Source organism: Myotis yumanensis, unplaced genomic scaffold (assembly GCF_028538775.1).
Source record: "Myotis yumanensis isolate MYYU_CA2020_CCGP unplaced genomic scaffold, mMyoYum1.0.hap1 SCAF_5, whole genome shotgun sequence".
NCBI classification, from domain to species: domain Eukaryota; kingdom Metazoa; phylum Chordata; class Mammalia; order Chiroptera; family Vespertilionidae; genus Myotis; species Myotis yumanensis.
In genome coordinates this window covers 30,959,218-30,973,616 of record NW_027223756.1, presented here as the reverse complement: position 1 = coordinate 30,973,616, position 14,399 = coordinate 30,959,218, and the positions used below count along the sequence as shown (strand labels likewise).

General features: G+C 39.6%; 1 protein-coding gene across 1 annotated transcript; it reads left to right on the top strand.

Moving 5' to 3' along the window:
- Window positions 1-2,008: 2,008 nt before the first annotated feature.
- LOC139011658 (neuropeptide Y receptor type 6-like) lies at window positions 2,009-3,182 on the top strand. The gene has a single exon (XM_070417150.1). The coding sequence runs from the start codon at window positions 2,067-2,069 to the stop codon at window positions 3,180-3,182; it is 1,116 nt and encodes a 371-aa protein (XP_070273251.1). The 5' UTR covers window positions 2,009-2,066.
- Window positions 3,183-14,399: the final 11,217 nt, after the last annotated feature.

Sequence of the window (14,399 nt, the reverse complement as noted above, 5' to 3'; positions counted from 1 at the left end):
AAAAAACACAATCCCACCTCTTGCCAGCAAATCTGATGTTGGAGAAATAAATAGTACTGCAGATAGGAAAGCACTTGCGGCTCTCTGGAGGACTCAACAAGGATAATAACAACAATACTAATAAGCACTTGAATTTGCACAGTGTTTAAGTTTATAGGATTTTTTAATATATTATTTCATTGGTTCCTATACCAAAGTGTAAAAGAGGGAGGACATTTTTAAAAATTTCATTTGAAAGATGAAGAAATTGAGGCCCAAAATCAAAACAGCTAGTTAGTAGCAGGACTGACAGAAGTCTAGTGCTCATTCTAGCCTACCAAACTGTACATGTAGTTATTGCCTATTTCCTTTTCATTCCTTTTTTTCTCCAAGTGAAGCTTGCTTGGTAGAAGGTCTCTAATAAACAATCAAAGCTTTCTATTTCTCCTTTATAGTTCTGGTCAACTGACTGTCATAAAGAACTTAAATCTGTCTTGACATTCCCCTTCAGCCAATACCTGTAAACTCTAGGGCTGCTGAACCCCTGAATCATCCAAGCCCTAAACCTTCATTTCAAAAACCACTGTTTTTTATTTTAAATGTTGCTATTTCTACTTACTACTATATCACATCTGAGCCATAGATAATTTCCTTGGGTCTTTCTTTATAAAATATATTGTCCTTATCAACAGTTTCTATTAACCTGTGGTGTTTTTATGGTGTTCCTTATTGTTAAAAACATGACAGACATAGGTATTCTTAAGGTTATTTCTTTGCAATAAGAATCTGCTAAGCCTTTGAACTCAGAGAGAATGTGAAAGCAAGCCAGGGTAATTTCAAACAGCAAATAAAAGTCTGTTCTCTTTCATTACTATTGCTCAGCTTCCTTTATCAATGTTATTTATGTTTTCCTCAAATTCCTAAAGAATATAGCAAAATGAAGGGTATTTTTTGCCTTTGCCCTTTTCAGTGTGTCCTCTTTGGGCCAGAAATCTAAGCACTAAGAATGGCAGGGGGATCACCATGCCTGTTGTATATCCTGGTATGAATAATTCCACTGAATATGACCACCCTAAGCCATGCTCAACCATAGGATCAAGGCCCCTTTTCCTCTAGAAGTCAGAAGAAGGGAGGAAGAATTGGAGAATGCTTTCTAAATAAAATGAATTCTGAGTAATAGCTCACTAAGCACTAGCTTACCCCTTTGCCTTTATCTCCAGAATCTGAGATGTGTACCTAGAAACTGCTTGTGCAGAGTATGGCTTTAGCTCCAGAGAATGGAAGAAGTACCAAATCGAGGAGTCATATGCTATTCCATACCAGGCATGATCTGTGGCTCTAGGCCCTCCCTCTCCCCCAGAATAGACTAGCTCTGGGCAAGGGAGATGACAAATTTTATTCAGCACACATACACTGAACACCTACTCTATGCGCTATGTGGGGAACAAATTCAGTTGCATGTTTTCATTTAATCCTTATAATGACCAAACAGACATTTTTATCCCCATTTTACAGATAATAAAATTGAGCAGAAAGGCTAATTAATTTATGCCAAAGTCATACAGACACCAAGTTGTGATGCTCCAACTGGAACTCAACTCCAAACATACTGCTTCTGGCCTCCACAACACACACACACAAGACCGAAGGTGACAGGGATGGAAATGTATATTTGGGCTGCCTTATACAGTTGACAGGATGCTGTCACATATCCTTATTCATCAGCTCTAAAAACTACACTGGTAGAACAAAAATAAAGCACTCTGAGATGACAGGAAGGCCAGCATATAGAGAGACACTGGATATCTACCTATGTCCTCTCAGGGAAACTGTTCCACCTATAGAACTGTCCAGTTTGTTAAGAACTTACATTAATATTCTGCATTATGTTTAATTTTTTAGGATTTTAAGAGCATACTCAAGTCATTCATGCATTTTCATCAAGCACAGACAAAGATCAACGAAGATTAAATCCTACTAATTACTCCTTGGAAGTCTCAGAGCAAGTACTTCCCAAGAACTGGTGGTCAAAATATTCACCCACAAAACAAGTAAGCTTAGAAAAGCTTTCTCATAACCCTGACAAAATGGAACTTTCTTTAAACCATTCAGCACCTAATAAAACCAATATAAAGAGCAACAACTCTGCATTTTTCTACTTTGAGTCCTGTTCACCCCCTTCTCTAGCCTTGCTCCTATTACTCATAGCCTACACTGTGGTCTTAATTGTGGGCCTTTCTGGAAATCTCTCTCTCATCATTATCATCTTCAAGAAGCAAAGAGAAGCTCAGAATGTCACCAACATACTGATTGCCAATCTCTCTCTCTCTGACATCTTGGTATGTGTTATGTGCATCCCTTTTACTGTCATCTATACTCTGATGGACCACTGGATATTTGGAGATACCATGTGCAAACTCACTTCCTATGTACAGAGTGTCTCCATTTCTGTATCCATATTCTCACTTGTGTTAATTGCTGTTGAAAGATATCAGCTGATTGTGAACCCCCGTGGCTGGAAGCCCAATGTATCTCATGCCTACTGGGGTATCACCTTGATTTGGCTGTTTTCCCTTCTGTTGTCTATTCCCTTCTTCCTGTCCTACCACCTCACTGATGAGCCTTTCCACAACCTCTCTCTATTCACTGACTTCAATACTCACCAGGTGGCCTGTGTAGAGAACTGGCCCTCCAAAAAGAACCAGCTCCTCTTCACTACCTCCCTGTTTATGCTCCAGTATTGTGTCCCTCTGAGCTTCATCCTCATCTGCTACCTGAAGATTATTATCTGCCTCCGTAGGAGAAATGGAAAGGTAGACAGAAAGAGAGAAAATGAGAGCCGGCTCAATGAGAACAAGAGGATCAACACAATGTTGATCTCCATTGTGGTGACGTTTGGGGCCTGTTGGTTGCCCTTGAACATCTTCAATGTCATCTTTGACTGGAATCATAACGTGTTGATGACCTGCCACCATGACTTGGTATTTGTGGTTTGCCACTTGGTTGCTATGGTTTCTACATGCATAAACCCTCTCTTTTATGGTTTTCTCAACAAAAATTTCCAAAAGGACCTGGTGGTGCTTATTCACCACTGCTGGTGCTTTACACCTCGGGAAAGATATGAAAATATTGCCATCTCCACTGTGCACACAGATGAATCTAAGGGATCATTAAGATTGACTCCTACATCAACAGGTATATAAAAATTGTTAACACTTAATACTAAAGCCCTTCTTGAATGGAAGATGAAGAGTTAATGGATGAGGATAGGGCAAGATTCATAAAGAAGAAGCCAAAACCAAATAATAAAAAAAGCAACTTCATACTACCCAGTTTTGTTTTAGGCCAAATCTATCTGTCATCTCTCTCTCTCTCTCTCTCTTCCTCTCTCCTACCCATCTTCCCTTCCTCTCTCCTTCTCTCTCTCTCTCTCTCACCCCCCCTCTCTCCCGCTTCCCCCCCCCCCCCCCCCCCCCCCCGCCATCTCATACACACACCCCACTCCTTTTGTCTTAGGAGAATAACTCAAGCAACTTAGCTTCCATCATTTGTAGCAAAGAATGAAAGTGAAAAAGCAAGAGAGGTAAGCAGTGCCAACTGCTGGAGAACAAAGTTCCCAGATACTATTATTCAATGGAATATCCACAGAGTCATTACTAATGATATGTCTAGTAAAAACAATGCTTTAGTGTTGAAGCAATTTCTTATGGATATGGAAATTATAACTTTCAACCATGTAACTGGCAAACTCAGAAAGCCCCCATCATAATTTATTAATTAGCTAACAAAATAAGTATGGATTGAAAATTAAAGGAACGATTTGAACTTAATATTTAAACTAAGTATTACAATTATCATTTATTTCAGTAACTAAATCAGATTCTTTAGTTTATGATAACACCACATTTTCTTCACTAACAATGCTATTAGCACCACTAGAACTGGCCACAAACTCTTTTACATTCCAATTATACTAAAAATCACATTGACTAATTTATTAATGGCCAATGTAGATAGAACCTTCATTTCAGAATGGCTTTTTATCCTTAATTCTTTATGCATATTAAGTAGAGGTCATTATGACTCTATCATTGGGCCTGAGGGAAGTCACAAGTAGCACTTCTATAATTAGCACCAAATTTTTTAAATCTCTTGTAAATGTTATGACAAAGATTTTTTAAAATCCCTCATCACCACAGTCACTTATTTTGGAGAATTAGCTATATTGTTTTCAAAAGGATACCAAGCTACTGTTCAAATAGCCATTGGCTCAGTGACTTCCACTAAATCATGACCAGCTTTATATCTTTTGATAACTATCCCTTATACTATTACATTTGAGGTGCAGCCTACTTATATGTTTAAAATGTAACTGTATTTTCTTTTTTCTTTTGAATAAAAAATAATGTTTCCCTGAATACCTGTGATTTTTCCATTGTGTTTTTTTTATTCTTGCACATTAGCCATGTTTTCCACTCCTGAAAGATCTCTTTGTCTCTCTCCCTCTCTTTTTTTAAAAATTATTTTTTAAAAGATATATTTTTATTTATTTCAGAGAGGGAGGGAGAGAGAGATAGAAACATCAATGATGAGAGAGAATCATTGACAGGCCACCCCTTGCACTCCCCCTGCACGTCCCACACTGGGGATCGAGCCCACAACCCAGGTATGTGCCCCTACCAACCAACCTCCTGGTTCATAGGTAGATGCTCAACCACTGAGCCACGCTGGCTGGGCACTCCCTCTCTCTCTTTTTGCTCTCCTCTCCTCCTCCCTCCCTACTCTCTCCGTCTTTTCCTTCTCTTCAGGATTTCTATTCTCTCTGTTATATCACTTTGGGAAAAATTAATAGCAAAAGCATCACAAGACACTAAAATGAAATGAAATGTAACAGTCTCACAAAATTAGCTGCAAATAAAAACTCTTATCTAAAAACCAATTCAAATGATGTCAACTTAGAATCTTAAAGGTACAGGACTATAGTCACTTAGACCAGAAAGCAGTCAACTCTCCCTAGATATGTTTTCTAACTCTTTTGACAGACAGTGATTAGTGCTATAGTTAAGACTAATGGAATATCTTACTTCCTTGATAAAGATATATTGATTCTAGTTTCCATTACTACAATGATTCTGATCAAGCCACTGAAAGCAGGAACGAGTTTTCATCAAACTCTGCTACTACCCCCCTCTCCTGACCCCTACATATATACCCAGGCTCCTGCAACCCTGGTCCCTACACTAACATTAAGAAGAAGTCTCTAATCTATGATTAAATATTATGGTGTTCTTTCTGGCTCCATGAGAAGAGATTTTTTGTTTTCCTATAAAACTGTTTTATCTTTTTTTCTGAACTTTCCTTGAGCTCTAATGAAACAAAAGTCATTAATGATATAACTATCAATAGTAGTCTTTCTTGTGTTTATTTTTATCTCAAAAAAGTAGTGAATTAAATCTACTTTTTAATGAATGTCTTTATCCTTAAAGGGCTTACATTCTGACAGGTAGTAGAGCACAAGTCAGTAAGTAGCTATTTGAGAAGGTATCATGGAAATATAAACAAAGTGTTGTAAGGGCCCAGTGGAGGTAAAACTCATTTTTGAGAGAAAACAAGGAAAATTTTCAGGAAAGTCAATCTTATTTTCTGTTTTTGCAATATTTGTGGATGGTTCACACCAATATGGTCTACTGTTGAACCTCTTAGTAAATAAAATAAGGCCTCATTTTCTCACTGGCCTCTCCCCAGTTGTTACATGGACCTGTATTCTCCTTTCTAGGACTCCCTGTGATATTGGAACTTCATGATGTTTGCTAGATAGCCCTAAAAATCCAGTTTCCTCTAGTCAGTGTTCCAAAAATCTGTTCCTCTATCCCCTTACCTCAAATCATTTTGGATTGAAAGTAGTATCCTATCTTTAAAGTTTCCAGAAAAGATGACTATTAGTGGATGAATAAATATTTATCACCTCAAAAAATTAGTGTAAATTAACTGTATTGAATGTGTCTGTCCAGTGAACCAGAGCTGAATGAGAAATGCTAAAAACATTCTTGCAATAAGTTCCTTAAGTTTTCTTTCTGCCTATTTCTAAAGATTTCCCAGGAGTAATACTCAACAATTTCTAACAGAATGAGCAATACAAATGATTCAAAATAAGGAATAACCAAATGTGTTTTAAATGTGTATGGTCCATTTTAAATGTGTATGGAAGTGTGATGTTCTGAAAAAGGTGTAAATAACTTGACAGATCATCATGAAGCTTCAACTCAAAGAAGTTGCTCCCCACTCTATGCTGAGCATGAACAGCGAGTTCATTAGTCCAACGAAAAGAGTCAATCTCTCTTCCTATAAGCTTTGTTTTTTTGTAGAAAAAAATCAAGAAAAAATAGATTAAGTTCTTACTATGTACTCAGCACTGTGTTAGATATAAAAAAGTGTAAGACGTAGCCTTAAAGAGTTTACAATTTAGTTATGGCTTTAAAAGAGTTTACAGTATACCAGAGGGATAATTCAGTGTCTTAGTTTTGAAGGCTTTCCTGCTGGTTAGGTTGAAAATTGCCTAAAGGAAAGTTGAGAATAACTGAAGGCAGAGTTAATATCAAATGAGAATTCAATTTATCTTTATATCCATAAGTGAGAATATAGTGGGAAGAGAAAAGGAAATATACTAGATGAAGGGCAAGGGGGAATATTTCAAGACTGATATGACCAGGAATACCTAAGATCCTCCCTGAAGTCATCTAGGCAGCAAATGTGTTCACTCAATAAACTGGAGAAAGAAGACAAGGGATATTTCCAGTGGGCTAATGAAGGCAAAGCAGTTCTCTTTCCCCTGGTTCTGTGCCCAAGTCAAACTCCTTGTTGAAGCTGGGATAGTGGTTCCCCTGCAGGAGAACTGAAAGGATGTGTGGTGCTGGTGACAGGAAAGCATGCATCTTACATCTGGTCATTGACTGTTTCCTGCTACTCTCTATTTCAGATAGATAAATCTGTTCTTCTCAACTAGACTGTGAACTTTCAGAGACCATGACCTATATCTTTTATTCCATCTGTATCAGCCCCTCACTGCCCCCTTAGAATGGTTAAGATAGGACTAGGCAAGGGAAAAGCATTTAACACATATAGATTTTAAAAGTTACCTCTTAAAAAAACAAGTTAGGCAGTACTTACTGAATGCCTAATGTTTTAAACCTATATTTTATTAATTATTCAATGAGAGTATAAAAATACAATCCTAATTATACAGAAATTATAAGTAATATCAATAAGCTGCAAAATCTTGGGTCCTTCAGTACTAAGCATAAATGTTTCTTAATAACCACCTCTGATCCCCAAGAGCTATTAGGACTCCCTGGTCACCGTTTTCATAGTAACCCTTGTATACCTATCATGTAAAACCATGAAGGCCCATTTACATGTGTGTCTGCTTCACCAGACATGATCTCTTTGAAGGTAGGGAATGGGTCTTATTCATTTCAGTGGCTCTAGTGCCAAGTAGAGCATTTAGCACAAGGTGGGGGCTCAATCAATATTTTCAAACTGTTCATGTAGAATAAATCTAGGGATAACAAGTCTTTGCTTGGAAGTGGTGTGTGGACCTGAATAGTAAGCGGGGCCTGAACTCCCTGGATCGGTACCTGAAGCAGCAGAATGTCAAATTCCAACTGAAATATAAGAGCCAGTGCTCAGGAAATCTGCACCGGCAGGAAGACAAATACAAACATGCCTTGGTTCCAGAGGAAGCTCAAGGGCAAAGTGTGCTTTTGTGGCTCAAATGTTATTTGCCAATAAGTGTGTGCCAATAAGAGCAAACTGGCAGGTCCAGAGAATGAACAAAATGCTCTATCAATTCCCAATTAACTAAGTTGACAGGTTTTAGGAGCTAACAGCTTTTAGAAATGAAAGGTCAGACTTCTAGGCCAACCAGTCTCCAGGAGAGTGGGCCCATTATTATTCTATTAGAAGAAAAACCAGACTCTCCATAAAAGACTAAGGCATGGAAAAACTCAGTCTTTTTCAGTGAGCCAGATTCTTCTATTTAACTAAGGGAACATAAAACCTGAAAGCCAAAGTCATTGAGTTATTGATTTAGAGGCAATCTTCCTCATCCTGGGATCCCAGAAGAAAGCTTCTATGATTTTGTTTGTATGTGTGTGTGTTTTACAGCAACAGGAGTCCCTGACTCCAGTTTTATACCTTTATGTTTCCTGCAATTTAAAAACAAAGACAAATGTGTCTGAGCATATGTGTGTGCATACACATTTGTGCATAGCACCTAAAAATATTTCTAAAAGGAAATATTCCAAAATGTTATGTGTTTATTCCCCAGCGATAAAATTTTGGGTCACATATCTCCATTTCTTTTTCCCTTGTTCCATCTTGCCTTCTAACCTCCCTTTTACCAGCCACCTCTTGTGTGTGTGTGTGTGTGTGTGTGTGTGTGTGTGTGTGTGTGTGTGTTTAACTTGTTTGCTTATCTGTATTTTCTAAATATTCTACTAGGACCATGTTTTATTTGTATAATTTTTTAAAAAATGGGTGAGAAAAAGATAAAAACTTAAAAAAAAAGAAGAAAGAAAACTAAGAATCCAAAGTGCCTGTCCATGAGGCAGCTGTCAAACAAGAAGTCAAGAGACGTGGGTCTGGCTTGGAGATTGGACAAACCTATTATCCTTACTAAGTTTCCAGTGCCTCATCTGTAAAATGGCATCACTCATTCAATAAGTATCTTTATTTTCATCCCATAAATATCTTAAGCATTGACTATGTGATTACATACAATAGTGAGCAAGGTTGACATAATTCCCTGCCCTCATGGAGTTTAGAGTCTGTCAGAGATGATACTTTTTTATTTTATTTCTTATTTAAAATAACTTATTGATTTCAGAGAGGAATGGAGAGGGAAAGAGAGATAGAAACATCAATGATGAGAAAGAATCATTTATCAGTTGCCTATGCACACCTCACAATGGGGATCGAGCCTGCAACCCAGGCATATATCCTGACTGGATTCCTGTGACCTTCTGGTTCATAGGTCGATGCTCAACCACTGAGCCATGCTGGCTGGGCTAGAGATGGGCCTTTAAAGCAGGATAAAATGTGGTCAGGGAGAAATGGAAAGGAGGAATTCAAGGTAAAGGCAGCAATGACATATATGTAGAGAAAGACAGAGTGTTTACAGCAGTACTACTTAGATTACAAGTGGCAGAAGCCCATTCAAATGTCTCAAGAATAAAGAGACCTCATTGGTTCTGATAAATGAAAAGTATATAAGTGGTCTAGCTTCAGATACATGTAAGAACCAGGTGCCTAAAATATGCCAGTAGGACCACAGTATCCATCTCTTGGCTCTGCTTCCTTCCCTATTGACTTCTCAAGTCACCTCTCCCCAGTGCTAGTTACATTTCACAGGCTGAAAAACCATGGCCGAAGAAGAGATTCTCATTCCCAACAGTTCCAACAGAAGTCCAGAATTACACCTCATGGTCACATGCCTATTTCAGAATCAACCGTGATAAAGACAATGAAATGCTCCAATTGCCAGGTCTTATCATGGATTCTTTACTGGGTCTGGTGGAGAGGGTGGGGGTGATTAGCCTCCAGAGAACCACAAAGACTGAGATTGATGAGGAGCAATGAGAATTGCCTCATTTTAACCTGTGCCTCTGAGAAGAATATAATTGGGAAAGCAAGCCTAACACAAAAGCCCATCTATTGAAAGGGGTCCCTTAAAACAATTCTTTCTCTCTCCGGGGGCATTACCTGTTACAATTCTTCTATGTGCACACCTGAGAGTTCCTAACGCCTTCCTTTCAGATACTTGGGATTCCTAATCAGGTGCTTCTGGCAACGCTGCTTCAAAAGATTTTTCAAATGTGTGCTACAAAGAGTCTCCTATTTCCCTCTGCCACAGAAAGCCCTAAAAATGCTCACTACAGGGAGAAACAAAACTGCTTCAAGCCTCCAAAAACACCTTGAAAATACTCACATTTGCAAATGGACCAAACCCACAGGAAGAAACCTGGTTGAAGTCTTAATTCTTGAATAAACTTATTGTATAATCTTGGACAAATTGTTTTTCTTCTCTGCACCTTAGTTTCTTCTTCTGTAAAATAAAGGGTTAGATTAGATGGTTTTCCGGGTCCACTGAGCTCTCATTCAAGTATAAAAATGAAAGTAAGCCCATCAGTGTGGTTCAGTTGGTTGAACATCATCCATGCACCAAGAGGTCTCCTGTTCTATTCCCGGTCAGAGCACATGCCCAGGTTTCAGGCTCCATCCCCACCAAGGGGCGTGGCAGGAGGCAACCAAACGATATTTCTCTTGTCAATGTTTCTCTCTTTCCTCCCGTCCTCTCTCTCTCAAATCAATTTAAAAAAACAAACATCTTTTTAAAACATAAATAGTGGATGGGGCAGGGGGTTGGGAATGAATGCGTTTGGAGTCCCTAGCAGTAGAATTCCAAGAGGGCAATAGTTCTGTGAAAACCCAAAACCCAGAAGAGGAGTGTAACCAACCATTAACTGAAACCTGCCATGGCTGGTTGAATTTCACAGTGGGGAAGTGCCCTGAGGTTCTGATTTAAGAATGTGAATCCTTTGAGAAATTATTTAATATGGAGTTGAAGGATTTGGTGGAGAAATGTAGATAGTGGTAAAGGAATAAATCCTCTTCACCTTTGCAGAACAGAGCAAAGAAACATTTCTTTGCTATGCTAAAAACAAGAGCAAAGATAGGATCCTGCTGCCACCTTGTGGCACACTGGGCAGCTTAGAAAGAAGGGTTTACTTAAATCTCCCTCAGGAGACCACATCCTCCTAGGCCAGTGGTTCTCAACCTGTGGGTTGCGACCCCTTTGGGGGTCGAACGACCCTTTCACAGGGGTCGCCTAAGACCATCGGAAAACACATATATAATTACATATTGTTTTTGTGATTAATCACTATGCTTTAATTATGTTCAATTTGTAACAATGAAAATACATCCTGCATATCAGATATTTACATTACGATTCATAACAGTAGCAAAATTACAGTTATGAAGTAGCAATGAAAATAATTTTATGGTTGGGGGTCACCACAACATGAGGAACTGTATTAAAGGGTCGCGGCATTAGGAAGGTTGAGAACCACTGTCCTAGGCCCTTACAATCACACAGAGCTTGATAATTCAAAAAACCCTTTCAACCCATTATCTCATTTCATTCTCAAAGCAACTTTGTGGAGTGGCAGGAAGAAGGTATAACTCTTTGCCAGAGAAGGAACCAAAGCTTAGAAAGACTATGTGACCTACCTAAGGTCACATAGTAAGTAACTCACAGTCTGGGTTTGAACCCACGTCTCCTGACTCTAAATCAGACAACTCATTCACTCTACTGTGTAGGGGCAGGGATAAAACAGGTTTAGGTATGCTCTAGGAACTTGAGAGGGAGGCTTAAAGAGGAATGCTCAATTTCTTCTGCAGACTCAACAGCCACAGGCCACAATCAGGTTGCAGAAAAAGGCATCCAGATAAGCCTGGATTCCTGCCTCCTTCCTGATTTGCACATTTTTAGTTAACATCTACAGGTCTCTCCAGTTGCTCTCCCTCTGTTCCCCAACCCCAGCCTACCTATCAGGGCTGAAGACATTTGTAACTAAATGCTGACCAAATGGATCTCAGGCAAGGGAGCCATAACATCCAGAAATAAGCAAAAACTACTGTGATCACTGCTCTGTCCTTGGGTTATAGTTCATAATATCTGTAGACCAGCCCAAATTTCCTAATAAATTTTGATAAGAAGACTAGTTGGCTTGTGCCATAATGATGTCAAGCTCACCAAAATTGAAGGGGTAATGCTTGGGTTATATGATTTACCAACTGGCATACAGAAATGACTTACTAGTAAAATTAATCTGAGAATTTCCAATTTGTCTAAAGCAACCATAACTTTTTTCCTGTGGAATTAGAAAGAAGAAAAAAACTTTCCACTAGCATAGTATTTCTTTCATTTCATTCATTCATTCATTCATTCACTAAGTGAGTAGACATTCACTAAATGAATAGAGTACTGTGATAATCCCTCTGATGAAGACTTTGTTGCCTAGTGGTGAACAGGGGAAAACAAGCAAAGAATGTAACTATAAGTGTGTGTGAGATATATTAAGTGATTGGGGTTAGGAAGAAAAAAAAATTCCTCTGGCTAGGGAAAGAAGTGGATAAAGAATGATTTCACGGATATCTATAATAATAAAAGCATAATATGCAAATCGACCAAACGACTGAACAGCAGAATGAATGCCCAGACAACCTTCTGGATGACCACTCTATGACAGGCACTGGCACCAGGCCAGCCAAGGTGGATGGGATGCGATTGGTCAGGGGCCCCGCCATTGCCCCACGATCACCCCAAAGAGGGAGGCTCAGGCCACCAGCCGGTGGGGCGATGGATGGGGGGAGAGGGGGTGGTCTGTGATTGCCCCAAAGATGGAGGCCCAGGCTATCCAGCCTGTGGTGCTGTGGCGGGTGGGTGGGGTCTCCCTCTGCGGGGTAATTGATCTGGGGGCCCCTGAGATCCATCACCCCACAGAGGGAGACCCAGGTCACCCAAGTGATCACACCCTGTTGCCCACAGAGGGAGGCAACCAGTGGCGGGGGAGAGAGGGCAGTGCCGCACAGATGGCAAGCAGTGGCAGCAGTGGGGGCAGGGCCAGCTGCCGGCAGCAGGGGGAAAGAAAGCCCTGATAGGCCCTGATCGCCGGCCAGGCCTAGGGTTCCTACCCAAGGGGTCCCAGATTACAAGAGGGCGCAGGCTGGGCTGAGGGACACCCCTCCCCCGTGCACAAATTTTGTGCACTGGGCCTCCAGTATAATACATAAAACCTTTCACAGCTTGGCCTTTTCAAACCCTCCCTGCCTTCTCTCCTGTAACTACTTTGCTCTCACCCTACTATATGCTCTTTTTTTCTTCTTCTTTCCTTTTTTTTCTCTTATCTTTTATATGCTTTTTTATTATATTGATTTTAAAAAGAGAGAAACATTAATTTGTTATTCCACTTATTTATGCATTCATTGGGTGATTCTTGTATGTGCCCTGACATCAAACCTGAAACCTTGGCATATCAGCATGACGCTCTAATCAACTGAGCTACCCAGCCAGGGTGCCCTACCATATTCTGAACATAAGTTTTCTTCAGTAATTTAAGGATAAAAACTTAGGTTTTGGAATCATATAGATCTTGGTTCTAATCCCAGCTCTAACACTTTAGACAATGTTGGGTAAGTTATGAAATTCCCCAAGCTTCAATTTCCTAATCTGTAAAGTGGATATTATAGTAATTTTATTTTTACAGGTTTTAGTGAGAGTCAAGTGATATAATGTATGCAAAGCATATAGTTTTGTGCCTGACATATAGGAAATACTTAGTAAATACCAACTGATAGTTAATTATCTCTGTGCCTTTGATCATATTGTTTTCTTTGCCTAAGATTCCCTTCACCTTCCCAAACTGTTTTACCCCTATTTCTCCTTTATTTTTATTTTTTAAATATATATTTTTTTTCAGAGAGGAAGGGAGAAGAAGAGAGAGATAAAAACATCAATGATGAGAGAGAATCACTGATCAGCTGCCTCCTGCACACCCCACACTGAGGATCGAGCCCACAACCCGGGCATGTACCTGGACTGGGAATCAAACCGTGACCTCCTGGTTCATAGGTCAATGTTTAACCACTGAGCCACGCCGGCCAGGCAACCCCCCCCATACACATCATTTCTCTTTTAGAGCCATCACAAAGATATCTTTTTTGAGTACCCCAGGTCCTGCTTGCTGTTCCCCACTGAGTGCTCAGAACCTTTATTCATACCTCCTTTACTGTACTTATGTGAAATCAACTTGTATTTGTTTGTAAGTCTGCCTATTAGATCTGTAAGGCTCGGAAGGGCAGGAGCTATGTCTTACTCCTTCTGTCCTAGTACTTCAGAGTACATGACTCATGGTACCACTAGAGAAATTATCACTGAATAAATAAGATTATATTTGAGCTATACCTTAAATAAATAAACAGGAATTAAAGCACAGAGCTAGATGGCCTTCAAATGTGATCATTAACCTATTAATGTTGTACATTAAACCATTTGAACCCACTAATACTGATTATCAAGAGTTAGCCTTTAAATGGACTGATAGGACTAAAGTACGTCACAATTTCATTAGGAGAATCTGGGGGTGAATGCATGGATAAATGGAAGCAGCCTGGAGTGCAGGCAGCAACTCAAGAAACCAGTGCAGGACTTCCTTGGATAGCCATTAGTATTTGGGAGGTGTGTGTGTGTGTGTTGGGGCGGGGGGGGGGGGGGGATATTCAGTATTATAATAACTGTTTTAATGTCTTTGTATACTAATCCTATGATCTCTCATTTCTGGATTCTGTTTCTAATAATT